Genomic DNA, 26,696 nt, shown 5'->3' with positions numbered 1-26,696 from the left:
CCTGTTACCAACTTTTCCCAGGCAACAACAAGTTTCCCCGCGTGTGTGTGTCTGTACCCGGGGAACATTAAATTTCATCAACGGAGTTCTGCTCTTAATAAGCAATTATCTTCTTGAATCCAAGTTTACCGCGGCGCGTAAACTTGCCTCGCTTAGAAGCGGAGACCGGGGCTTCCTAACTACCCTTACACGCTAAACACCGTTCACGCGAGTAACGGTATAACCCTCTGAAAAGAAATCGGTACACGCTTACGCTTGAACGAAATCACGAAACATGTTTGAAAAAATCGAAGAAAAAAATGAAAAAATGAACGATAAAAAGAATATACTCCGTGTTTCCCTGTATTAAGCTTTCCTAAATGACGAACCGTTTCATTGAGAAAATCGTTGAAACAGATCTCATCGGTGAGTTGAAAGGGAGGAAGAAGCACGCGGGGCCTGTTCGCGCCAAAATTTCACAGCCCTGAACCCGAGGGAGCCTGAGTGCAGAAGTATTGATTTGCTTCATCCCCACTCTGCCCGCTAAACGCTACCCCTACACCATTCTCCGTCCATCGTCGTCGTCGCCGTCGTCGTCGTCGTCGTCGTAGTCGTCGTCGTGGTGCTACCTTCTCGTAGAGCCAACCCTCCCTCCTTCATCCTTCGCCTACCCTTCGTTGCCCTTTCCCGCCCTTTCTAGGGCGCCGAGGAGGGGCTAGAGGAGAGAAGAATAAGATCGAACGAAGACGAGGCTACGTAGAAAAAGGAGCGGAGAGGGCTGGAAAAGAGGGGGTTACACTGAAAGAGTAAAGAAAAAGAGAGAGGTCTAAGGAGAGAAGAAAGAAAGGGGAGGGTGTGTAGGGGGAAGGAGAGAACGCGGGAAAATTCGCCCTCCATTTTTCTCGCGAGACAGCCAACGCCATCGTAGACCCTCTCTCTTTCTCTCTCTCCTTTTCCGTTCACAGTGGACGCGAGAAGAAAAGGGCTTGGCCCTTTGTTTTTCACCCCGAGCCGTTTGTTTTGCTCATTATCCATCTGCTACAGGTCGTCGATATTCCATTAGAACCAGCAACGCGCGGGTTCACCGAAAGAAAACAATTAAATACAACATCCTCTCGTATATTTATCTTCTTCTTCTTCTTCTTCTTCTTCTTCTTCTCTGCCGCGTTCTCCACACTGTGTAAATCGTTAAACGCGAGCGTGTTTCTTCGCGCACCCTTTCACAGCCACTTTGACGAAACAAGAAGAAAGACGTTTTCTTTTTTTCTTTACGCGGTCGCGGCCAATGGGAGAACAGCCAAAAGCGGGAGTAAATTAATCCGCGGCCGCTTGCAATAACGCGGCAGGCAAGAGCACGCCTCCTCCATCGTGGAAAGAATCGCAAAGCGGCGACGACGACATTGTAAATTTTCGCTCGATTGTTCGTTAGGCGAGGCACGCGGTCCGGACCTGGTCTCTTTTCTTCTTCTGTTTTATTTTTTTCGCCCCACACCCTGTTACGTCCCGCTGCTGCTACTCTTTTCCAAGGAATCGCGGCCTCGAGTCGATTAAACAAAGCCAACCTGACTAATTATGGCCGCACCAGACAATTACTAATTACTTTAAAAACGTCAGAGCCTCCTTGGAACTTTAACCACCGAATACTAAAACCCTCTCACCCCTTCGATGGATGGAACTATGTGCTATCCTTTTTTCTTTAAAACAGAATACCGTCACGATTATGGTCACGTGTACACAGGGTGTTTCTGCAAACCTGTTACAAATTTACCTGTTAACTTCGATTCTTTTTATGGAATGTGGAGCAAATTTTTGTATATTTACGTAGTGCATCGTAAATTAAGTAACTTTTGCTTGAAGCGTTTTTCAAAATTTCGCACGTCTCAAAAGTTACAACAGTTTGAATTTTCTGTAGATATGTACAAATATTTATGCACCAAAGTTCGACACCCACAGACAATTCAAACTGTTGTAACTTTTGATACGTGCGAAATTTTGAAAAACGTTCCAAGCAAAAGTTGCTTATTTTATCAAGCACTTTGTGAATATATAAAAATTTCCGCTACATTCCCTTAAAAAAAAAATTGAAATTAACCCCTTCGTTTCCCACACTTTAAGTGTGACTGCATGTTTTTCTTCGTAGAAGCTCCCGTTAATCAATGAAGTTTAAAGGAAAAATCATCTCCATACCGCTAATAGGGTTCGCAGATATCAGCTTGTAACAGGCCTGGTGAAACACGCTGTTAGACGTTACACAGGGAGGTTCTAAAGTAAGCACTTGTAGTTGGATTAGTATTTAATTTATGCAACAGTTTACGACTGCTCTATGTAAATTCACGAAAAGCAAACACCCGTTGTTACGAACTTCTCTGTCACAAATGAAAACTCGTTTATGACGAGTTCATTTCCCCCGACGAATTAAGTAGCCGTTACACGAACGTTAAGTACCCATACCGTAACGCACGCGAGCCGCAGAAAAGTCGCCCGAAAAAAAGATTTCCTTCCGGTCGGCGGCGGAGCTCGTTTGAAAAATACAGAAAGGGGTGTAGTAGAGAAAAAGAGCGCGATAACAGCCGAGATAAGAGCATTGTTTCGCCAAGTTTCACTTCCTTCGAGACACGTGGTGATCACCAGGGACACGTGTCGTGATGCCGTGACGCCGTGTTTCCGGTTCATTTCCTCCGTTTCACCGGCCTATCCCTATTTTTCCCTCCTCCAGCCTGCCTTCCTAATTACCACGATTTAAGCGTTCCTCGTGTCACGCGACAGCCTGGCGTGCATCTAGGCTGCGTAAGCGATGCAGCTGCACGATCCTCCGTTTCCAAACGCCACGACGAATCACGAAAACGGGGAGGGCGAATACGAGATTTTCATTCACGCGAGCTTATTAGGTTACCTGTATACGGTGTCACTTTTAATTATCGATCCTTCTTCTCGCAACTTCTATACACGCGTATCCTATTTTTCCAACGCGTTTCAACGGAACAGGTTTACTCGTTCCGTCGTTTCGCGTGCATCGTACCGTTTATCCGTCGTAATATCATCTAACGTTTCACCAAACCGTGTATAAAACAAGCACGAGTTCCATTGACGTGAAACTAATGAATATACTGGTATATTTGTTACAACGTCACCAGTGGTCGAGCGACGTTCATCCAACGGTGAACACGTCGAAAAAAGATTTGCATCTACGAGCAAGCGAATGTGACATTATCCGTAATGATACGGTGTAACGTGAACGCGTCGTAAGGAACAGAAATGAGATCTTTCCCTTCCATTGTTAAATCAAGGATCCACGAACGGAGAAATCGCGAGATTGGCGAAATATCACGTCGCGCCAGACGACATGGATCCCATGGGCGAGAAGAGAGACGCGGTAATCGTGTCTCGTTATCTATCCATTTTCCATTGCTAATTTCTTCTGTTTCAGCTGCGGGGGGACACGCGAAACACGTAACCGTCCAGCGTTACGACGATCACAGGCATCGATTTCCATTATTATCCCGAGCGAGCCAAGGGAAGAAACCAAGAAGCGGCTAAATCCAACGGAGCGTCCTCGTAAATCGAATTAGCGTTAATAAACGCGAACGGTACGAGCCCGCGAACAACAACGGTTTCTCTCCTGAAAATTTTCTTCCTCCCTTCCGTGGAGAATTTTCGAAAACTTTCCTTACCAACGGTAGCGAACGAAACGTGTGATTCGAACAGCGGAGAATATACACTGGAGGTTCTTCGCACACTGTGTGCAACAATGTGACACTGTTCACCATGGTGACACATCGTAGCTGCATTATTCAAAAGTGTGGCCTGCATAAAGCTTATCCAGGGATACTCGAGCCTGGAACCGCCTGTACACTCTCTGCACGTTACACTTTACAAGGCGTCACGCTATTATTTATCGCGTTACATTACAGTGAGTTGCATTCCCGGTGCATTATTAATGTTCAACGTAGCAGCGTGTCCTGTGAAAGTAGAGAGACACGAGGCAGCAAAGAGTAGAGAAGACGTGGTACAAGAGAGAGAGAAGGTAAGGAAAATGAATTTTTTTGAAATAATCTTTCAAGTTGGACGAAGTTTGATTTATGAAGGTTTAATACGTGGAAAAATGTGAAAAGGATATCGCGTGAAATTGACTTTAGGCGAACAATGGCTGTTACCGCGTCCGAAGCAATTATTTGTCTCTCTTCACAGAGGTACCTCTCGCGAGGCATTTGCCTTGGTAAACGCGATTATTTCGACGCGAGCGAATTAACGGGCGTTTCCGTCGACGTAAATTGCGTCGAAAAAGGGGGGGCGACACTCTCTGGAGGTTCTGACTCCGAGTGATCAAGCGAAAAAGAGGAAACGATAACAAGACGGTCAACAGATGAAGCACCGAAATACATATTTCCTCTCTCTCTCTCTCTCTCTCTCTCTCTCTCTCTCTCTCTCTCTGTCGCTCGCTGTCGATGAGAGGAGATGGAGAAGGAGATCTGAAATTTACCAAAGCCGTTTGAAGAAGAAACGAGCGAACGGAGAGCTACGCTGAAGAGCTTGATGAGACTCTAAGTGCATAAAGAGGGTAAACACGATCTTCGCGCACCCTCGAAATCAAATGACGAAACTTGAGCAAGAGGGAGAGAGAAAGAGGGAGAGCTAGAAAGGGATGAAAGGTGGGGAAAGAGAGGATAAACGCGCGCGTTCACGGGTCCAAGGGACGAAATATTCTCGATGACTCGTGCGAAAGTGGCAGCTCGAAAGGTGAAATGGCACTTCATCCTCGCTCGATGGATCTACGAAAACATAACAGTAACCATAACAATGGAACCTGAGGGACCACGATTTCAGGTATCGTTTTTCCACGGAGCTATCGTTAAATCGATGCTGGAAAGCCAACATATGGTTTCTCTTTGAAAAGTGTGTAGAGTTGGTGGAAGAAATACGACGAGGTTGTAAATTCAAGCATTAAATGGCGGCACTGATTGACGCAGTAATATCCTAAGTCGCACAGGGCATTTTAGATTTTAAAATTGAGACTTAATCGAAGTTAAGATTTCTAATTTCGATTTCTTATCTTCTTGTCGATATGCTTGAATATAGAAATTTTGACGCCAGAGCAAACTCATCTATAGTTTTTATTTATATTTCTTCCATCGACTATGCGCTATACGAGCTCCGACTGATATTTTTGTCAATTTATCTAATGGAACTCTTGAATACATGCATACTTTGACGGTTGACCGATTTTACGAGCTCGCTATATTTATTCCACCGACTATACATTCCGAGTGAATCATCGGCAGATGGCATTTCGTTAGGTTTAATTGGTTTCCGCAAGGTTCGAGGGAACCTGAATAAACTTTCCGCGAATGGTACACATTTGTTGCCTCGAAAAAGTACGATATAAGTGAAATAAGTTGGAAATGTAATTGATAAAATGCGTTAATGCAAAGATACGCTCCTGGTGATATTGCACGATTGTAAATATTCCGTGGCAATTTTCGAAATGATCTTTATATTCCCGTTCGAAGCGAAAATTCCAACCGGTTTTCCAATTCGTGATAAAATTGGGTACCACTGATCGCCCCAGATTTCGGCACCGCCGTTACACCGTGGACACAATCACCGTGCACATTCTGCACGGTGCTGAACAGGTTTAATTTCGTTAAGAGCACTCGAGAGGCGACCACGATAAATTCCTGTGGCAGCCGGTGAACTTTTAAAGCGAATTTTTGGGGTCTGACCCCATCGTGAATCGGCCACCGTTGATCTACAGGGCGTCGCGTAAACGAGCTTCTGCCTCGTTCTCCCGTCGCCCCTTCTTTTCCAAAGGAAAAATCAACACTTGATGAAGAATCGAACTGTAAATGAAATACCTCGAAAATTTCAAGAATAACATAGCAAATCTTCGATAGAACTACAATCGAGACGTTCTAATGTAGATTTTGGAAAATAGAAAATTGACGCTTTTGTTGAAAGTGTAGTACGGTAGAAATGTAGAAGAGAAAGTGAGGGATGAAAGCCAGACCCTTCACGAAAGCTTTCGATGACGCACGAGACCCACCCATGCTTTGACCATTTTTAATAGGAAAAACCCAGAAGTAGCGTGGAAGAGAGAGTCTTTCCTTGCAAACAGAGTCAGTGTTGTAGATACAGTCAAAGTTGCAGACAGAGTGTTATTCTTCTCAACGTCAATTAATTTTCCAGAAGTTCTAATTAATAATTTCCCAACTCAAAAGTTTGAAGGTTAATTTCACCCCCTAAACATGAATATCAGCACTCAAAAAAAGATACGTATCTAATATTGTTGGATTCTCTAGTTGCCCACAAAATTTCACCAAAATTATCAGAGCTGCGAAACATTTGTCCCAACCTTGTCAAATTATTCTCACATTCACTTATCACATTCCGTGAAAATTGTCGTCCCTGCAAATCGTCGCTATATCACACGAAAAACACTTACTAGGAATACACAGATTCCACGAGAGAGATGTCAAAGACCTGAACGGTAGTGAACCGGAAGTGCCGTAGCCTAAAACACTCGGAACCATATTTGACGAACGGGCAGGAGTCCTCGCTATCCATTCTATTCACGCGCGGCAGCTACAAACCAATCGAATCAAAATGCGAAACGTATACAACGGAGTAAAGTGCGAGCGAAAATGAGGAGGCGGCAGAGATGGCGGGCGAGGGAGAGCGTTGGTGAAACGCGCGGCACCAGGGGTATATGCCATCGTCGATTCGATGGGATCGTTAAAATTAACGAGCGTATTCCAGCTCCTCGAAAATGTCGCGAGCTTCTATTTTTCTCGCGCGCCGACCGACGATTTGCAGCGGCGGGGACGCGTTTTCCGAAACCATGCGTCATTCCGGAGTGCCGTACGCGAAAGTGGCGACCGCGCGTGCACTCGTATTGCCGCGTTATGGCCGCGGGAAGTGAGAGAAAATCGGTTAAAAATATTCGATAGACATTCCCGGAGTTTGCTTTCCAAGTATATACCTCTCCGGGTTCGCGTTCGTAATGGCCGTTAATGCCACGTTCAACCACGCCCCGTTTCGAGAAAATAGTTTATTCCTCCGTCGATCTTGTTTATTGTTCGTCGGTAATCATTGGTATCTGGAGACATTTCGATCGGGAGGAGAAAATTAAGACGTTCGAAATTACCATTGTTCTCTTTTCAGTATTTCACCCTATTCTTACGAGGGAATACCGGTAAGCCGAAAATTTAAAAAGAATTTCATGCTTTGCAGTATCAAATATGAGTTTTCATATTATCGTGAATTTTTAAAGAATTTTTTATTTCGCCAATGAAACAGTCCTGGGGGAGAGAATACCCTCTCAAAAAAACTGAGAGTTTTCCTATTATCGTGAATATTTATGACACCGTATAAGATATGGGAAAAAGTTGAATTTACTGATATGTGGTTTTTTATGTCCTACGTTATGATGGTAAAGAATTTTTAAAAAACATTTTTGTCGAAAAATTGAGAGTGATGAATATAAATTTTGAAAGTAATTTTTCCCTCTCCTATTGTTCTCACAAATCTACCACTGACGAGAAAAACACTATATATCTTTAATAATACATGACACTAACTTTGCCAAAGAAATGTAATTTAAATCACACGAGCGCCAGTGTTAATTTGCCAGACTTCAATAACAACGAATAATCACTTTTCACTATACTACTTACTCACCTACTTTTTCCTATTATTCAAACATACCAGCGATTCTTTCAAACGAGAAAAAAAAAGAAAATTGCTCAGTATATTCGCAATTCATTCTCACCGAAATAATACCGGCGGCAATTGTCCACGCGACGCAACAAAGTCACCAATGTCGTTTCAAACGGTGGACACAAACACCGAAAAAAAAAAAAAAGAGCATTCCAGCCCAGCGGCCAGGAACGTTTACGTCATCGTGCTCGTCGGTGCACAACGAGGAGGAACACGAAACGTTCGAGAGGGGGCGTACACGATTTACAGGCGGTAATAATCGTTAAAAGATGTTTACAGTGTACACGTACACACGCTGGTTGGTAACGCGAGTGAATTGAACGCGACAGAACGAGCCGCCGCGCCGTCGCGGAATCTAGACACGCGAGAACTACGCGGAGTGATATCAATGAAAGTATCTGTCGAGGTTAACGATAATGCGACGTGGGTTATTACACCCCCGAGACCGATCCGGCATGCCGGCCTCTCGCGTGGCCTGACTGATTTTTATCAGCACGCACGTTACACCGTCAATTTCTTATAATACTCATCGACAACAGCGACGAGGGCTGGAACAGAGGAGCTGAAGAGGCACTCTCTCTCTCTCTCGAAAACCCAACGACCGATGGTTAGAGGACAGGAAAGAACCGTGATATCACTCGGTTCAGAACGAATTAGGGGCTGAAAATGATATCCACATATGTGAGTCCGGATATCTGTCGGAACACGGTGACGAATGTGATCGCATTTGGGGGAAAAAAGGGGCGACGGTACACTGTTAAGAGACCACCGAACATTTTTCTAACCCAAATGGTATACGAGAACGCTTCCATGGGCTTTGAATGTTTCAGGATTCTGTACAGTGATTCGTTATGGATTGGAGGGTGAGCAATGGTCACTCTTAACACGTTCCACGCCACGGGAGAATTATTTACCGGTTTTACCGGAGTGTTGAAACGAAGTTTCAATGGGTCGTTCAAGGCCCAAGTGAAATTTCAATTTTCTACTTGTTCCGAATGAATTTTTATTTTTTTGGCTTATTTCACGTATTAACCCGTTCGAGGTGAATCACATACCTGGCGTGTAACGCCGTCCCTAGGCGAAAAGGCCGATGACACACGGTGTGTGTAACGATCATAGATTCGTATTACGTTATTACTGAAGTACATAAAAGTTAAAGCTCTGTAGATATTAAAACCTTTGCCATTAAAAACTTCAAGCTAGGACCACAAAGTGCAGACACACTCTGTTAATTTTTCACTTCCCAAACATCTTTCCTTCTCTCAATTTTCAGTACAAAGAAAAAGAAAATTTTGGCTTCTGAGGACCGACTTTCGAAAAGTCGCTGGCCTCGAGTGGAAAGACGTATTCCACATAAAGCTTGATCGTACGTAAAAAAAATAAGACTACCAATCGATGTATAAATTACAACACCCCTCTACTCGTGAGTCAGAAAAATATCGGTGACACACGACGATCAAAGGGACGGATACTCGAGGCATTTAAACCGTATACGATAAAAAATTCGCGTTACATATTTATGCGGTATAGTGTTACGTTACTATTGCATTGGATAGCGGTTAGAAAAAATAAAGGGGACACAGAGGAGAGAAGCCCTGAGAGCGCAGATTTAACGCGATTCGACGGTGATATTCGCCAGCAGAGCTAAAAGCATTCCTCGAGGGCGAGAGACACACGGCTTGGCTTGTATGTAGGTTAAAATCTGTTGATATACAGCGCGCACGTGGACTTGCCTCTCAGTTCGAGCACACCGTAAGCCTGGTTTCCTGTTCTTTTTTCACGGCTCCGCGACGACCCCTCCCGAAAACCGACGAGAGGCAAATGGTGGGGTTAATGTGCGTACACACTACGGGATGTCGACCAATTTCCGGGTTCGCCTAATGCACTTATCAGACGGGCCAGAACGGATCGGAGGAGAAAGGCGTGCAGAGAGGAAGGGAAAATAATTGAGACGCGGTTGCCTCTCGTCGGGGAAGGATCGACGGAAGCCGCGATGGCCGCCGCCGCGGTAGAGCTTCGTGTAAAGCGGAACGAATCATAAAGGCGTGAAGAAATTAATGAGAACCGGGCAAGTTCGAAAAGGGAAACGAATCGAGCGAAAAATTATCTTCGCCAGAAATACGCCGCCACTGTTACCGAACGAAACGTAGCGAAACGACCATCGATGGGAATGTTACGTATAGTCCTTTATTGGATTTTCCAAAACGAACGAACCATCTTGCTTCGATAATTCTATTCGAACGCTTAACCGTTCTTACATTTATCAGGTAGCTTTTTGGGAATAATTACTGGGTCATACCACGTGAAACTACCGATGTCGGAATAATTTATATCTTTAGTTGTACTATGTAAGGAGGTATTTCGGTACTTTGTTACCTTCAATAATCTTAAATAAATTAGATAAATATTAGAATTTATGTATTTAACAAATTATAATTTTGCGGATAATAGAAGCGGAAATTATTGAGCCAATATGTGAAGCTTCTGCATGAACTTTTAATAATCAAGTATGTAATATAAATTCCCGGAGGAATTTAGAACACTTTTCCTATATGAATTTAAAGTGGACCATAGTGCGGCTCGATTATGCTGAAATTTATAAAGAATTTATCTAATTTAAAATTGAATATATCAGCTGGTACTTAATATTAATTAAAGTACATTAATACTAATTCTGCATATTTTGATTAAATAAAGATAATTGTTTTTAAAAACACATCCTTATTATTTCATAATCTCCTAAAAATCTCAGACCCTTTTTTGAATCACTCTGTATAATAGCTACATATAAAGTATACATCACAAACGAATCTAAGCACCTGTTTATATTGATTAGACATTTTCCACTGTTCTCGATGAACACTCTAAGCTCCCAAAATCAGAGTCTCTTGTTTGAATCACCCTGTACAACAGCCACAAGGTATACATTACAAAGGAATCAAAGCACTTACACGTTGATTACACATTTTTCACTCCCCTCGTTGATCACGGTAAGCCTCTGAAATCCTCCTTTGAATCGGCCTGTATAATAAGCTCGAAGGTACACATTACAAACGAAGCTCTATCTCGTCTTCGTGTTCAACGACACCACGGTCAATTATGCAATCGCGTATCGACAAATTCCCATCGTAACGCTAATCGCATTTAAACTCGGCGTGTAACGTACGAATGAGAACAGAACGGTTGAAATATTCAGCGTGATTCATTAAGCGGAAGACAAAGTTGGCCGTGTTTAATAATTCCCCCGTCATATTTAAATAATAGCCGTCGAAAACTTGCCGAGGCACTCGACGCGCCGCGCGCGCGTTTAACCCTCCCCCTACCATCGAAAACCCTGTGGAAACAAAGCGAGAGAGCGAGAGAGAGAGAGAGAGAAGTGGAATACAAGTTTTGTTTCGTAGGACGCGTCTCAAAAATTGAATTTATCCTTGATCACCCGCAACAACCCACCGAACGTCGCCTCTACATCCTCAATTATGCAGACTCTAATTTCGAGGTGACGCGGGCGCTTGCCCTCGATACAATTTCATCGTAGGAGCGCGGTCTATATCGCTTTGAGAACTTTCTCTACAGCCGGTTTTCTCTCTCTCTTCGACGACAGAAACGAGCAATTAGGAATCTTAATCAGGAGTACGCGCGAGCGGTGTACAAGCTGTCGTTCGGCCGCTCGCTGCGCGACCCCTAATCCAATAAGGAGAACCGAGGCGCGGATTAACCCACGAATCAACGAACCTAGGAAATCTTCGTCGACGTAATTGGAAAGTATCCAGTGGCGATGACATCCCCTAAACAACGAACATTCTTGTGGATCTTCTTCACGAAGGGCCTTTTGGCAAATGAACGCTCCGCTGGGTTCCTCTCTCTCTCGCCACCCTTATTTTATTTCTACCTTCCTCCAGGAATTTGGTGAACCTTTTTTCCAGGGGGGGTTCTTATTCTATGAGAAGGGAACTGGTGATCTAATTGCTTCCCTCCGATAGCTTTCGGAGTCTATGAGACGGTGCAGTAGAGTGTGTTCATAGAGAAGAGATTCGTAGAGATAGTTAGGTAACCGTGTACAATGCTTAAGAGATTTTCTTCTTTTCTTCCTTTTTTATTAGCGATCGGAATACTGATTTGCTGACTTGGGTACTGTCTTCAGCACCTCTTATAGCGTCCATTGACGAGTCCTCTTTAACTATCAATTAGGTCTTCTGACCGTTAAGGGATTTGTAACGCGAGGTTTACACCTGTGGGTTAAAGTAGCTCTGCTTTATTTACTCTTTCAGCAGGTTCAATTGGACCAGGTTGGTTTGTCAGGCTAAATTACACAGTTCGAAATTTATAGCGGCACCACGAGTGCAAGGTTTCAAGTAACACGGTAACCAGTCAATGCGTTAACGCGTTACAAAATAGATTCCCGTGGAGCACCTTTTGCACCGAATCACACAAACGAGTTACAAACGAGTCGCGCGGAGTTACAAGTACGGTTCAACATTGCGATTAAATTATTCCGACTCGCTGGACGTTACACCTCCCTCCTCGATTCCCTGGAAAAGCTTATTTATTCGGCAAATCTAGAGGGGAACAGAGTGAGAGAGAGAGAGAAAAAGAGGGAACTGGTGAGAATAAACGTGGGCTGACAAAAACAGCACACGGTGGTGCACGTCTCGTGTGGAAATTGAGTTATACGAACGACTCGTTATTCTCGCGAGACTCGAAATAAAGCGGCGGGGACACCGCGCCAGGATTGAGTTACCGTCCACTTAATTGACCGCCCGCAGAAACGAGAAGAGCACACTGATTGACAGCGAGATGCAGCTGTCATCGTGACTGACCCCTCCGAAGAAGGTTTACTCGTGGACGGTTTAATTGGTCTTTAACGATGAAATCACGAAACATGACCGACGTGTGTATGTGCGTGTGTGTGTACAAGAGCAGAAGAAGAAATTTTTGGAAGAGAAGCGTAGCTGTCGTGCGGTAAGGTTTGCGTGAATTTCTTCAAGGATACTTGTAATTAGATCCAAGCCGTGACGAGCAATTACGAAAGACGTGCTCTCCCCGTTTGCTACCGTTCAAATGCCCGGTGTTTGGCTTCCCTTCGATCGAATCCGACTGGAGAAGATCGAACGGCAGGCTTCGAGAAGCTTGGAAGTCTGATAGATGTTGCGGAATCCCAACCCCTGTAGTTTCACGAACCTCTGGTTTATCGTTTATTAGGCAGTTCCAGGGAAGGGATAACGCTCTTTTGGTGAACTCTTTTTCCGAGAATTTATGCTGAATATGAAGCACAAAAATTATTAGAAAATTATGAAGATCTTTAAAAAAATATATTTTTGCTAATATGTGACACCTACTTTGGCGAGGAAATGTAGCTTAAATCGTGTAATACTATCTGCACGAACGTAACGAGTGCCCCAATACTTACACACAGCAGTGTACGTGTAACGCGCCAATTTTCATGATAGATCGCTGTTATCTACATGTAACGCATCATACAAAATGCACCACTTGCGTGTTTAATACGTATTACATGCACTCGTTGCATTATGTAAACCTGATAAAATGATGCATATTAAGATTGCAAGCGAAAATAAAAAAATAGTAAAACAGTCGGTGAAAGAAGCAAAAGAGAAACCTGATGTCTAAATTGGTGTGAACATTTGGAAGAATTGAGGGACAAAAGGCGAGGCAATTTGGCGTGATCTGGAAATCCAGTTTCAGCATGAAAGATGCAACGTGACACCGTGATCTTCACACGTACTATACAGGAAACCAATAAGTCGAGCGACTCAGTGACGCAGAGACGACGCCTGGCAACGTCACCGTCGTCGCGGTCGTCGGCCGCGTTGAATTTCTCAGATTACATAAACCCAAATAATCCTGTGAGTCATTCTAATTCTGGTCCCATCGGGGTTGCACCGCATCCCCCTCTACTCACGCTCTTTTACCTCTTTTCGTGCATGTCCTAAGCGTCCTCCTCCTCCTCCTCCTCGAACCGTCTGCCGTATAAATAGCCACGGCACGTGTGTCGTCTCGGACGCACACAGTGCGGTGGCCCACTTTCCCCTCTTGGCACACTCGAAATTAGACAACTTCGACGACGTTGCTTTTTCATTTTCCACTTTGGACAACCACCGCCTGTCCACGCGACTCTAACCCTCGTTCCTGACATCCTTGCTTCTTCGAATCGTTACTTTCGACAGAGAGAGAGAGAGAGCTTTTTAAAAGGAGGATATCATGGAAATGCTCTCTGTTATTAGAATTAGGGAAAATTGTTAGATACTGTGGAGAGAATCAGGTACGATTCCCTTGTAATTATTGTGGATAAATGAATAGTGTGTGTGTGTGTGTGTGTTTTTGCCGTGTTGAATAGGTAGTTCATTAAGAATAGATGTTATATGTATTTAGAAATGAAGGGAAGTTTTGAGAGGTAGACTCGGTAACTCGGTACCGGCAAGTGTACAAAGAATTATGCGCCCCAGGTGTAACATACTTTTCCCTCTAATTGTAACGCGGCGAGGTACATTTAAGCCGGAGTAGGCAACAAGGGAACCAATTCTGGGAGGGTTGTAACGTGGTTCATAACACCCGGCCTGTACTACCGCGAATAAATAATGCAAATGGTTAAAAATATCGCGGTAATCAAGTAGCGAGAGGATCGTTCGCTTCTAATGAAATAAACCAAACGATGTGGATATACAGGTGCTTCCAAAAATATTCAGAGCGTAACAAAATAACCGCTAAGCGTAGTATTTTATTTTGTAATATTGTGAATATTAAATTGAGGATATTTAAAATATTGGGAATATTAAATTGAGGATATTTAAAATACTGGGAATATTAAATTGAGAATATTTAAGATATTGAGAATATTAAAATTTTATTTTATAAGATTTAAAATATTGCGGATATTAAATTGAGGATATTTAAGATATTAGGAATATTAAATTGAGAATATTTAAAATATTAGGAATATTAAATTGAAAATACTTTAAATATGAATACTTAAGCCGTATATTAGTGTCCAAATATTTTGTCAAAGTAACTGTATTTTCATTGTTAATCAAACTTCTACTGGAAACAGTCTCTATAATTTTTTCTAGCAATACCACTTCAGTTTGTTCGACAAAGAAACAGGTTTTACTCCTTTGAGAAAATTTCCAATAGAAAATAGTAATAAACTGTTGGCCACTGTGTCAGGTGTCAGGAGAAAAATGTTCTATGGCTACTCCGAGAGTTGAATGAAACCGCATTTCCAGTATAATACAAAAGTTCCCACATATTGCGATGTAATAATGGTGCCAGACAGATCTGATCTGACGGATCGCATCCGCGACACAGGCCGATTTTGCCGCAGTGATCGAGCCATCGCGTCACCGACTTCCATCGTCCCAGATCTTCTGTTCACGGTCCATTTTTACGGGACAACCACGTCCAACAGTGTGTCGCCAACGTTTGTACGCGGTCACAGAGGTAATGAGAATTGTTACACTTCTGCCGGATGGTTGTCTGCCAGGACCGCACGAAAATCGAGGGAAAATAGATGTGAAAGTACAATTCTCTAAGAATTGCTAAATAAATTTCGTAAAAATAGTTAAATCTGTACTGCAGATAAATTATATACGACGATTTAAAATTTTTCAAGAATTTTAAAAATTAAGGTGGAAGTATGTAAGGGACAAAAATTTTAAAAAGCGCCTATAGGAGTCAAGGACATAGTGCGAGAAAATATTCAAAACGCCTATAGGCGCCAAGGATACAGTGTGAACACATTTCCAAGGCGTCTATAGGCGCCAATAGTAGTAAAAGGATTAAGTGGTCGTTCTAAAGTAGATTGTATCAGCCATGATCAGACATTTGACATTCTGAGGGAATTTGCCTCGCTATATTTCTTTCGCCGACTATACACTCCCTTTCGTAAGTATTAAGACACTTACTGAACGTGAAGAATACCGAAATCTAATGAATTCCTCTTTAATGACACTAACTTAAATCACACAATACTTTCTACACAAACATAACGGGTGTTTCAATATTTATAAACATCTGCATACCTTTAGAAATCCTAATTACATAGTTAAACGAACTTTAAAATAAGAAAACATTTTGTAACGTTACAAGTGAAAAATTCCAACAATAAATACGTCACTAATTAAAACAACACTGTGACTATTTATAGTCACCAGACAATACCGATGTCATAGACCAGTGAAATAATATTTCTCTGAAAATATAGATCCTAACGCCTGTTTACCGGAAACTACACGTCCCTGGCCCTCCTATCATATTCATCTACGGTATAAAATAGCTGACACGACCTGGTACCCATTCAAATAACCAACGAGTACCGTGCAACGATGGCGAAACTGCGTGTATCCGTTTTTTTAATAACACTCGGGATTGTAAATGTGAATTTGGTGGAACCAATGGTTCAACAGAGTCTATCAAAGTTTCTAGAATCTCTAGCAGGCGTTAAACAGTATGTTTCTTTTCGATTAATTCGCTTAGTGCAATTGACGTAGATAAGCTTGATTTACGATTGTATTATTCTTAGCGTGAAGATTCCTGAATTGTTGAATCAACTGTGCAACGAATCACAAGGCTCTAACATCGTTCTTCGAGACGCGTGCTACGGATGCTTCTTCAGGGCTACAAGTCTACCCCTTGGATATCCCTTATTGATGGCTATGTCCAATTGTGCCGATTTGTATCTCAATGGTACCGATTACGGTCACTGTCAGCAATATTTAGCTGCAAGTATATTCGATAAAATTTTTAAATTTTCAATTTTTTAAAATTTCAAACCATCTGTAAAACTATTTGTTAAATTGAATTTTTCTTCGGATAGAACGCAACTAGTACCGCAAATTCTCGTGTCAATCCATCGATGATATACTGCACGTTCCTCGAATGTGTCCGCCAGGTGAACAAAGATACTTTGGTACGTAAATAATTCAATTCCACCCATATGGTGCTTGAAAATCTGTTCTCGTGCTTTTGTTCATATAGACAATAAGCCTATGCACTTGCCGTCTCTATTGTAATAATTCAGTTCTCACTAGCTGTTCAAATTCCTCGAGTGTAAGTAATGTACATAGAAACTGTGAAGAAAGGAGAACTGTAAATATTAAACAGGAAGCACTACGAGTAGATCCAAGAGTGTCGTCAAGCTTGCGGAAGACTTCCAAAGATACACCACTCTTCTATTTGAAACTGTACAAGAAATTAACGAAAAGTGTTTGCATCATACGAGAACAGGACACGGAATCTAATACAGTGAGGCCTGGAGCGGAGCCTATCAATCCAAGATACAAGTTTAAACATCAAAACCAAACCGTTTAAAAGCACCAAACTGTATATAGAGATGTGTATAAAAATTCTGTATATAATATCGTTCCGTATTTGGAAGATGGAACCTAGTAAGTACGTTTATTCTCTTTTGTACATACTATAAAGAGATGAGAAGATGGTTGGTGGAAAGAACAAGGGTCTGATTGGTTATAGTGTAATAGGCTCGCTATCTTTTAGGGAATCGTAAAGATAGGGCATATGTATAGTCGATGGAAGAAATATAGCGAGGTCGTAAAATTGGTTAGACGTCAAAGTTCACAGAAATCGATAGAATCGACAGAAACCTGAGAAGTTAAAGGCTAGAAACCTCAGTCAAACCCTTAATTTTGATTCAGTCTCAATAAAAAATCTCTGGGTGTCCTAATATCCTAATAGTGGCCTAATACCCAAACGTTTATTTTGAGATTAAAGCTAATGAAAGTCTTTTTTTTTAAGGTTGCCTAGGTCACTATATTAGCTTTGATTCAGTCCTAATTGAAAAACGAAAAATACTTAATTTTTTATTTTATGACCTCGCTATTATTTCTTCCACCGACTATACCTTTCTCGCTCTTACACCGTTTCCCTAGCCATCTTCTCATCTCTGCACAGTACTTTGCAACTGTAAATAAACATAAATTGCACCTATGTAATCTATCTATCTAGCTATCATTACTTCCCAAAAAAACAAAATAATTGTCTTGCTTCACAATATATTATACAAAATAAAACTTCATCTCCTTCGCTGTAAAGAAGCTTTGTCGCTATTAGCAACAGTCACAGAGGAGAGGCAATCGTTCACAGAGAATGATTTCACTCAGCTCAGAGAATGCGTTGGCGAGGCCATAAGAATGTTCCCGAAATTCAACACAACGGACGTTCAACTAGCCCAATTATACGTGAATACCACAGCGTGCGTACTGGCGAAGACACGTTGCTCTTACATGAACCCAATAACTGGGGAATTTCAAGAAGACGACCTCGCTAATAAGCTACACATACCAACGATCAATGCAATGCTGGTCAACACGGATTACGACATCAACATCGTCCAACTACCGTTTCACTACAGTTCCATCGACGTTTGCGCGAAACAGAGAAACTACGAGCAAGCCAGCTGGCCAGGCGTCATGTGCTGATCAAGAATTACTTCAGAGTTTCCATGGAACTGAGAGAAACTCTGAATAACCATGAGAAACATTTCTATTCCGAGCAGAGTTTCAATACGAACGTTGTAAACTGATTTCATTGCAATATTAGGTCATTCTCAATGTTCCCGCGGTTTTGAACTGCTCGTGTTGAAAAAGTAAATAATTGCACTGAAATTAAACATTTTAATTTGAAATAATCTTCACAGTGTTCCGTACACTTTTGCTGATATATTAGTGTGCCCCAAAATTATTCATTTTGGACATTAACTCTATTCCAAAATTATTCACTTTGGATATTAACTTTGCTCCAAAATTGCTAACTTTGGATACTAACTCTGTTTTAATTTGAAATAATCTTCACAGTGTTCCGTACACTTTTGCTGATATATTAGTGTGCCCCAAAGTTATTCATTTTGGACATTAACTCTATTCCAAAATTATTCACTTTGGATATTAACTTTGCTCCAAAATTATTTGAAATAAAATTGTTTAATTTCAAAGAAATATTTTTTGAAAATAAGCGTCTTAAAATAGGGACATTAATTTCAGAGTTATGTTCTCTGAAAATAAGCGACTTGAAACCGTAGGATCTTTCAGGATGACCAAATATTCTCGTTTAATAAAACAAAAAAAATAAAGCAGCACAAAGTTATTGTTTCGTTGCTATTCCTAGAGAACAAGTTTAGATTATGAATATTTGAAGCACGTGAACAGCTAAAGAGAGCACTGTTCCGACGTTCGGTCCGAGAATAATTCTAAAAGAAAGGTTCCCTTGTTAAAACTTTTATATCTGGCTTGGTCAGGCCTATAATTAGCATTTTCTACAAGCTACTCGTTTCAATCTCTGCTTTTAACCAATCTTCACTGTTGCGAATTAATCACGCCTTTGAAAAATCATTCTTAATTTTAGTTCAGAGATTTCTCGTCGATAAACTGGATCGAAGCTTGAGTTAAGCATCGATTACATCGAAGCAATCGTGAAGAGGATCGCGGTGGACGCAGATACAACCCAATACAATTTTCATCTTACGAGTTAAGTTAATAACGGTTACACAGAGTACCGCGATGACATGAAAAGATAGCATGTAGTAGTGACTAAGAATGACACGAGTCATCTAAGTGCAAATCGTGCCATAACAAGCGATTCTGAATCATCGTTTTCAAGAGACCGGCTAACAGGAATGCATAAATTTCCCATCAATCGTGTTGCGCTTGTGAAAAGATCCCGTATCTCTTGGAATCCCTTTCTTCCTCTGTGTATCATTAAGAAAGAGCATCGATGATTCCCCGAGAGTAGCTTTTATCGTCGTTTGAAAATCGAAACACGCGATCGAAGATCGAGAACAAGTTGATCTCGTAGAAACGCTAACTCGACAGGTTTCGAAGATTCATCTGCAATCTTTGTTTACTTCTTCGCGAAACTAGACAGAAGAGAGGAAGATTAGAATCACTTTCTTCCCCTATGTGTCATTAGCAAAGAGCATCAACGAATAGAAATCGAAGCACGAGTTTGAAGATAGACAGATTCGAAGATTCCTCTAGAATTTTTATCTACTTTCTCGCGAAATCAGATGAACCGAGAGGAAGAAAGGGTGGAAAGAGTTTCACGCACGCGGGAAAGGGGATCGAAGGAAGATTTTTCCCTCGGTTGGGATTAAACGAGAGCGAAGAATGACGAGATCGTCGCGTCCATCGTCTGACGAGACGCAAAAGAGGCGTTAAAACGAATGTGACGGTCCTTCAGAAACCGTGGCTGACATAATCTCGAGGGAGTCGTGATAGCCGTATAGAAGAATGTACGAATAGCTGCGCAACCGAGAACGTATCATGGCCAGTTCATCAGCACCAGACACAGACGCTAAAAGAACGTTTACGATATTACTCATCCTGTGAAGTGATCGTAACGAAGCGGCCAATAAACAAGCTTACGACAAATTATAGGAAGAAAAGAACGAGAAACGAGTAGTAATGGTTTCAGTTGGCTCGCTGGATGATTTTCGTCAGCTCAGTTCTTGCGGTTCGAATAATCGCAGCCTCCACTGGACGAGTATTCAACGTTTCTCCACTTTTCACAGAGACACTATCGTTTGAGAAAAGAAATCTAGAAAAATTGCTATTATAAGTGACGCTATTATAACGTCATTGACGCAGCGTATGCGGTGCCCTGTGTGCCAACGTCGACACATCAAAAATCTGTATCACCTCTGTGTGATAAATTATCACCACGAATCTGACTGAGACTATGAATCGAAATCGAGTGGATTTTCAGCAGAAAATCGACAGCATTCCAAGCAACACATTCTGGACCACATACGCTGCGTCGATGGCAAAGAACGCGTTAACCACCACAGTCAACACCGCCTCCTCACTTCTATTTTCCTACGGATTTCCTACTGTTCTTCTAAATCAACTACACAACACACAAACGAGAGAAAAAAAGATGTCTCTACACCAGGGATATTTCAATAGACCCCCCTAGTACGAAAAGTTGCAATGAAAGCAGCACTCCTCAAACATCAGCCTCGAAAACGCCGAAGCGTTCAGAACACGGCCATATTTACATCGCCGCGTGCACGACAGGCAGCATACTCGCCGGCAAATATCCGGATATTCGACGGTAATCGGATATTAAAGAATCCGGTGGTATCATCGTCGGCTCAAAGACGACAGGAGAGAACGGCTTGAAAGAAGACGTCTTTTCCCCCATCGCTTTTGTTTGCCAAGGTGAAACTGCTCCGGTTAATTCTTTCGAAGATAAGAGGAAGAGAAAAGAGGGAGAGAGAGGGAGAGAGAAGCCTGTAAGAGGAATCCAAGAGATCGATTCCGCGACATCGGTGTGCACTCATGTACTTATGAGAGCGAACGACGATAAAGAGAGAGAGAGAGAGAGTAAAACGACGCTGGTTGAGTGCAATGATAGAAGTAAAGAGAAGGAAAGGGGGAGGATGGGGCAGGATTGAAGGAACGAGAAAAGAAGCGACGAAGATGAAGGGAACATCGGTCCATTGCACAGAAGCGACGCTCCACTTAGCATCTTCCTCGAAATAATTTGAAATATGCAAATACCATCGGGTGCACGCGCGCGCCCGCACGTTTGGCACACCGCCCACGTGTGTGCGTGGCGGTCTCGGCGTCACAGGCGTGTTTGTGTCTCGCTGTGTATATCACACGAAGGAGAGCGCAGCGAGAGAAAGAGAAGAAGAAGGAGGAGTAGGAAGAGGAGAGTGAGAGAGAGGCCAAGATGCGAGGGAGAAGACAACGTATATTCCAGTGGCTTACGGTTCAGTTCTCTCAGAGCCAATCTAACTTAACATGCAGATGCAGTACGTGGAATCGTAGAAGCAGGAGAGAGGGTTGAAGCGAGAGAGGATGTAGAAGAGAGAAAGAGAGAGAGAGAGAAAGCGTGGCGCTCTGTGAGTCATTCGTGGCGATAGTACCTTTTCCGTATGATCATTCACCGTTACCGCCTTTAATGTCCTCGCGATTCGAGGGGTCCTTTTAAGACGGGACGTGATTTTAATGAATAAACCATTCGACCGGTCGAGCTTTGACGTGGATCGATAAAAATTACCCGAACCAATCCGTAGGATAGTAACTGGTGCTACCAGAAAGAGAGAGTGTAAAACGGATCTTGTTGAAGAGGGAGAGAGAGAGAAAAAGAACGATAAGAGAAAACTCCTTGAAAGGAAGAAAAATATCGAACGTTTGATATTTCCTGAAATTCCTGAGCAATCGATCCCGACACGAGGCAAACTCACGGAAGCGCATCCTTGATTAAATTTACAAGATCGTAAGGTTGTATAGCCATAAGTAATATAATTTGATCTTGTAAAGAGGTCGGGGGGATGACTACCCTCGCTGCTGGATCCAGAAACACGGCTGATACGTGCTACCTTGATAAAGCATGTACCTTTGAAATTAAAAAATGCTCTTGCTCTCGTTTCACGTGTCTTACCGTAGACACGCGAAATTCGAAACTAACTTGTATATGTAAATTTTCGTACGTTATAAATTATTGTTATTTTTTCTTTTTGTTTCGTTTTAGGAACGGATGCCATTGTATTGAAAAAGATCGTTTCTTTTATCCTACATGTCAAAATTTGTACTCTTTTTTGTTTTTCTTTTACGGTAGAAGCTATATGTTACGATGTAAAGTCTCATAAGACCCTGTACGGATCCTGTAGCAATCTTTTCGGAATATTCCAACTAAACCTCCTTACGTACTCCCTATATGTGGAGACGAGTAACCGTGTACCGTCAGAAAACGTGACTTTTCGTTTACGACTCGAGTTCCAGGGGATTATAAATTTACATCGAATCGTAAAACTGTTTCATGCAACATCCAACAAGGTGTCTATTTTAGCAAATACAGGAGAGATTAGTTTTTATTAGAATCGGTAAGATTCGATGGAAACTGAAAGGTGTCCAGTGTTTAGGTGGGAATATTAATCTAGAAAGGGGGAGGGGGTAGGTAGTGTAAGCCTGAACAAATAGCAATTGCATTAACTGAACAAAGCTGTAACGTCATCAACTAAAACCTCACCGCGTACATTTCTCATCAGTCACACGAGATTAAGTTTGCGTGCCACGTGGAGGTTGCTGCACCTACGCAGCAGAAAGCTCGAGCATCGTTTCTTCTGCTGTTCCTGGAGATTATCTCAGACGATAGCGTAATAAATGGCTGTTCCACTAAAGATCACCACCGATAAACAATCCTACTCACGGAGATCATTTAGAAACTTTCAAAATGCAAATGTTCTACGATCGTTTTTGCACCGGAGGAAAAGACGAAACGACACTGAAACTGTTCTCTATGGTTTCAGTAGCCTCTGAGTTGAGAAATTCCTAGTCTATAAGTTGCAAGTTCCGAAATTACAAATCTCTAAATTGGGAAATCTCTATATTCGAAAGCTTTAAGTTGCAAATCCCTAAATTCGAAATCCCTAAGTTACAAATTCCTGAATTCCAAATGTCTAAGTTGCAAATCTCTGTGTTGCAAATTTCCGAATTCCAAACCTTTGAGTTGCAAATCCCCAAATTCCAAATCTCCAAATTCCAAATCCCCAAATTCCAAATCTCCAAATTCCAAATCCCCAAATTCCAAATCTCCAAATTCCAAATCCCCAAATTCCAAATCTCCAAATTCCAAATCCCCAAATTCCAAATCTCCAAATTCCAAATCTCTAAGTTGCAAATCCCCAAATTCGAAATCTCTAAATTCCAAATCTCTAAGTTGCAAATCCCCAAATTCCAAATCTCTAAATTTCAAATCCCTAAGTTGAAAATCTCTGAGTTCCAAATCCCCAAATTCCAAAACCGCCAAATTTCCCATTTTCCTCCCAAACCTTCGTCTCTCCTCCGAAAATGCTCCAAAGATAGCCGTTCTTCGCTACATTCGAGTGGTGAACAAACTGGATCACCGATTTCCAGATCGAGGAACGCGCGTACGAACCGCGTCACTCGCACGTGAATCATGCGGGACGCGATCAGCGCGTGTTGCGCAAGGAGAGCCTCATCGCGGGCTGCGGAGGCGTTGCATAAAGCGTGCCGCGGCGGCCGGAAAACAAAAACAAGGAGAGGAGTCAGCGTGTGGACACGTCATCGAGGCGCGGCACACGCGAAACCAGGACACGCCGCGTGCCTCTCTCGCGGCCTGATCCCATCTGGCCCGATTTCTTACGTCATCTAGCCCTCTCTCGTCCTTAACGAGATCGCCACTGCCGCGAATTAATCATGAAACGAGGAAATGCTCGCAGAAATGCTACTTCAACTCTGTTTCGCATAGATTTTCTTCAGGTTTTCAGATAGAATTCAAAGCATTAGGAATTCTGTTCCAGATTATTAATCATTGAATTTGATCGAAATCGAAAGGATCAGGAATTTAAGACGAAGTCAGACAGATTCTCCTCTCGATTTTTAATTGCATCTGTCTCTGCAAAGGATGCTGCCTTCAGTTTCCAGAAAATGAAAAATCGAAGTGCTTGAAAGCATCAAGAATGTAAAACGGCAGTCGAATAAGGAATTTAGGACGAATTTATGTCGAATAACAGATTCCCCTCTCGATTTTTAATTGCGTCTATCTGTGCGAGGAACGCTATCTTTAATTGCGAAAAATTTAAAAATCTACGCGCGTGAGAGTATCAAGGATACAAAATCGAAGTCGAAGAAGTAAGGAATTTAAGACGAAGTCACGTCGAGTGACAAATTCTCCTCTCAATCCTTAATTACATTTGCCTATGCAAAAAATGCAATCTTCAACTCCGAAAACATGAAAAAATGACATCTTTCCGTGCAAAGAATGCTACCTTTAATTACCAAAAAAATGAGAATTCGATATTTAAAACGAAGTCATGCCGAAATACCAATTCTCCGCTCAATTTTTAATTACACCTATCCATACGAAGAATGCTACCTTGAATTTCCAACAACTGACAAAAATGCTACCTTTAATCCCCCCCCAAAATGAAAAATGGAGACGCGTGAGCGTGTCAAGGATGCAAGAAACACCGTATACTCGATATGGTAATATTTCTACCAACTGCAACCGGTAATTCGATCCATTTGCAGTTTGTGACTTTCCAACACGCGTTCAGAAAATTTCAATTTCGAACCGCGAATATTCCATCCGCGCTCGTCACTTAGATCTCTCTCTCGAAACGCATGTTTGCCCTAACGCTTGAAACTGTCGTCGGCGTAATCGAGCCTGCGTGCGTTAAAAAGAGCCGAAGTATTTATTACAGAAACACGGTGAAATCAATTATTAACACGAAACAGAAAGAGAGAGAGAGAGAGAGGATTCGATGCCGTGCAGCACGAGGCCCGATGGAAACGCTAGTCGCGGTGGCGCGGCGGTTCAACCTCTTTAGTCATGCCCCATGTGTTGCATGTAATACTGTTATACATCAGGACGGTGTCTAAAGAACAGTTGCACGCCGCCGCGTGACACGTCGTTTCACAAAAACTGTCCCGTGTGTTTTGCATTAAACTGGCACGCAACATTTTCGAAATTCCACGCTTACGCCACGCATCTGTGTACATATGTATATAACGTGACGGACGATCATCGAACCAGCTGAATGTTCCCCAACTTTCTCTCAATGAATTTCTTGAACAAACACACCAAGCTGAACCAACACCCACGTGCACGTGCCATTTTCCACGAGTTTGCACGAAGTTGAGATTAACCAAAGGTTAAGCTTTAAAACGGGGAGAAAGCGATTGGAATGGTCGGAAGTAATGAGGATTTGAAAAGAATTCGATCATATTCGTAATAGTTCGACGAATCGTTCGTTCAGATTTTCTGAATTTTTTCGTAATAGTCAGGAGATTTATTGAGATTTTCTTGGTAACATTCGGATCAGAACTGATTTGGCGCTTTTCCTGGATGGTACGCAGGGAAACTGTACTCTGGCGTATAGTCGGTGGAAGCGATACAGTGAGATCGCGAAATCGGTGAAACGTCGAAATACACGTAATTTAAGCGCCAAAAGAGGAATTTAAAGGAGGGTAAGGAGCTGAAAGATTCTCTCAGGAAAATTGGATGTCAATTAGAAATCGGTTCTCCATTGCGGTATATTTAAAGAATTTGTCTGCTCCTTAATCGTCGCCAGTTACAGGTTACTTTTTACCAATATAAAAATTACTATTGATCAAACGACGAAGGAACTTTAATACCACATACGTGAATAAAAGATTGTAAATAGAAATTTTAGATATAAATTCACAAATGACAATTTACCGCCTCGCTGCATCGCTTCCATCGACTATACCTATCCAAAGCAATCGGATGGACCGAAACGCGTTGCACTTGACAGTGCACCAACGAAACAAACAATATCCACGATACTCCTCTTAATCATCAAAGAGAGCAATTCAAATTGAATCACCCATAAAGCATGAATATACATTTTTTCCAAATTTTCTGCTTCGCTCGAAAAAGATTGAAATTTAACTGGACCGGCGATAAACACGCGATAGATTTTCCACATGTACATTGTACGTTTACGGAAGGAAGAAACGCGAATGCAACAATATATCGCCAGAAGCGAAAGGGTTGACGCGTATTTAGAAGCTGTTCGAAATACGCGGCGACGAGTAGCATGCGAACACGGCCGTACGGTTATTGTGACGTTTGGGAAACATGCAACGTGACTACAAAGTACTACACAATGCGCCATCCGGCAAAAACGATATAACGACACGGCATGCTGTGTACACATATTTCCACGTGATTCACGCGACGTTTTTGCTGTATTTTATTTGAACCGTGCCATTGGAGTCTTGTCGAGCGCGTTCTCTCTCTCTCTCTCATTTTTTTTCCCCAGCCTCGATCGTATTCCGTTCTACGTTTGTCCACGTTCCATTTCACGTTTTGTTTAATCCGCCATTTAATTAATGCGCTCGCTTCAATCCTCGATTGACCATGTTTATCGTACCAGAAGGAATCAATTTCTTGCGAACAGTATCCGCTCTGTTTTACGCTCTATTGTTGAGAGCGGGTTACTCGACAGAGAATGAGCGGGATATTCGGGGGTAGGAGGA

At 42.2% G+C, this 26,696-nt stretch overlaps 1 protein-coding gene across 1 annotated transcript; it reads left to right on the top strand.

Moving 5' to 3' along the window:
- Nucleotides 1-14,969: 14,969 nt before the first annotated feature.
- Nucleotides 14,970-18,143, top strand: LOC108574031. The gene is made up of 5 exons (XM_017936528.1): nt 14,970-15,147; nt 15,988-16,153; nt 16,229-16,427; nt 16,523-16,615; nt 17,826-18,143. Exons 1-5 carry the CDS (start codon nt 14,970-14,972, stop codon nt 18,141-18,143), a joined length of 954 nt encoding a protein of 317 aa, XP_017792017.1.
- Nucleotides 18,144-26,696: the final 8,553 nt, after the last annotated feature.

This window comes from Habropoda laboriosa, unplaced genomic scaffold (genome assembly GCF_001263275.1).
Source record: "Habropoda laboriosa isolate 0110345459 unplaced genomic scaffold, ASM126327v1 scaffold145, whole genome shotgun sequence".
Lineage (NCBI taxonomy): Eukaryota > Metazoa > Arthropoda > Insecta > Hymenoptera > Apidae > Habropoda > Habropoda laboriosa.
This window is presented reverse-complemented; position numbering and strand designations above follow the sequence as displayed.

Coding starts and splice junctions, on each gene's coding strand:
- LOC108574031 (XM_017936528.1), top strand. CDS start 14,970: ATGGTGCCAGACAGATCTGATCTGACGGATCGCATCCGCGACACAGGC. Junction 15,148..15,987: donor GTTTGTACGCGGTCACAGAG/GTAATGAGAATT, acceptor AAAATAGCTGAC/ACGACCTGGTACCCATTCAA. Junction 16,154..16,228: donor TCTCTAGCAGGCGTTAAACA/GTATGTTTCTTT, acceptor TATTATTCTTAG/CGTGAAGATTCCTGAATTGT.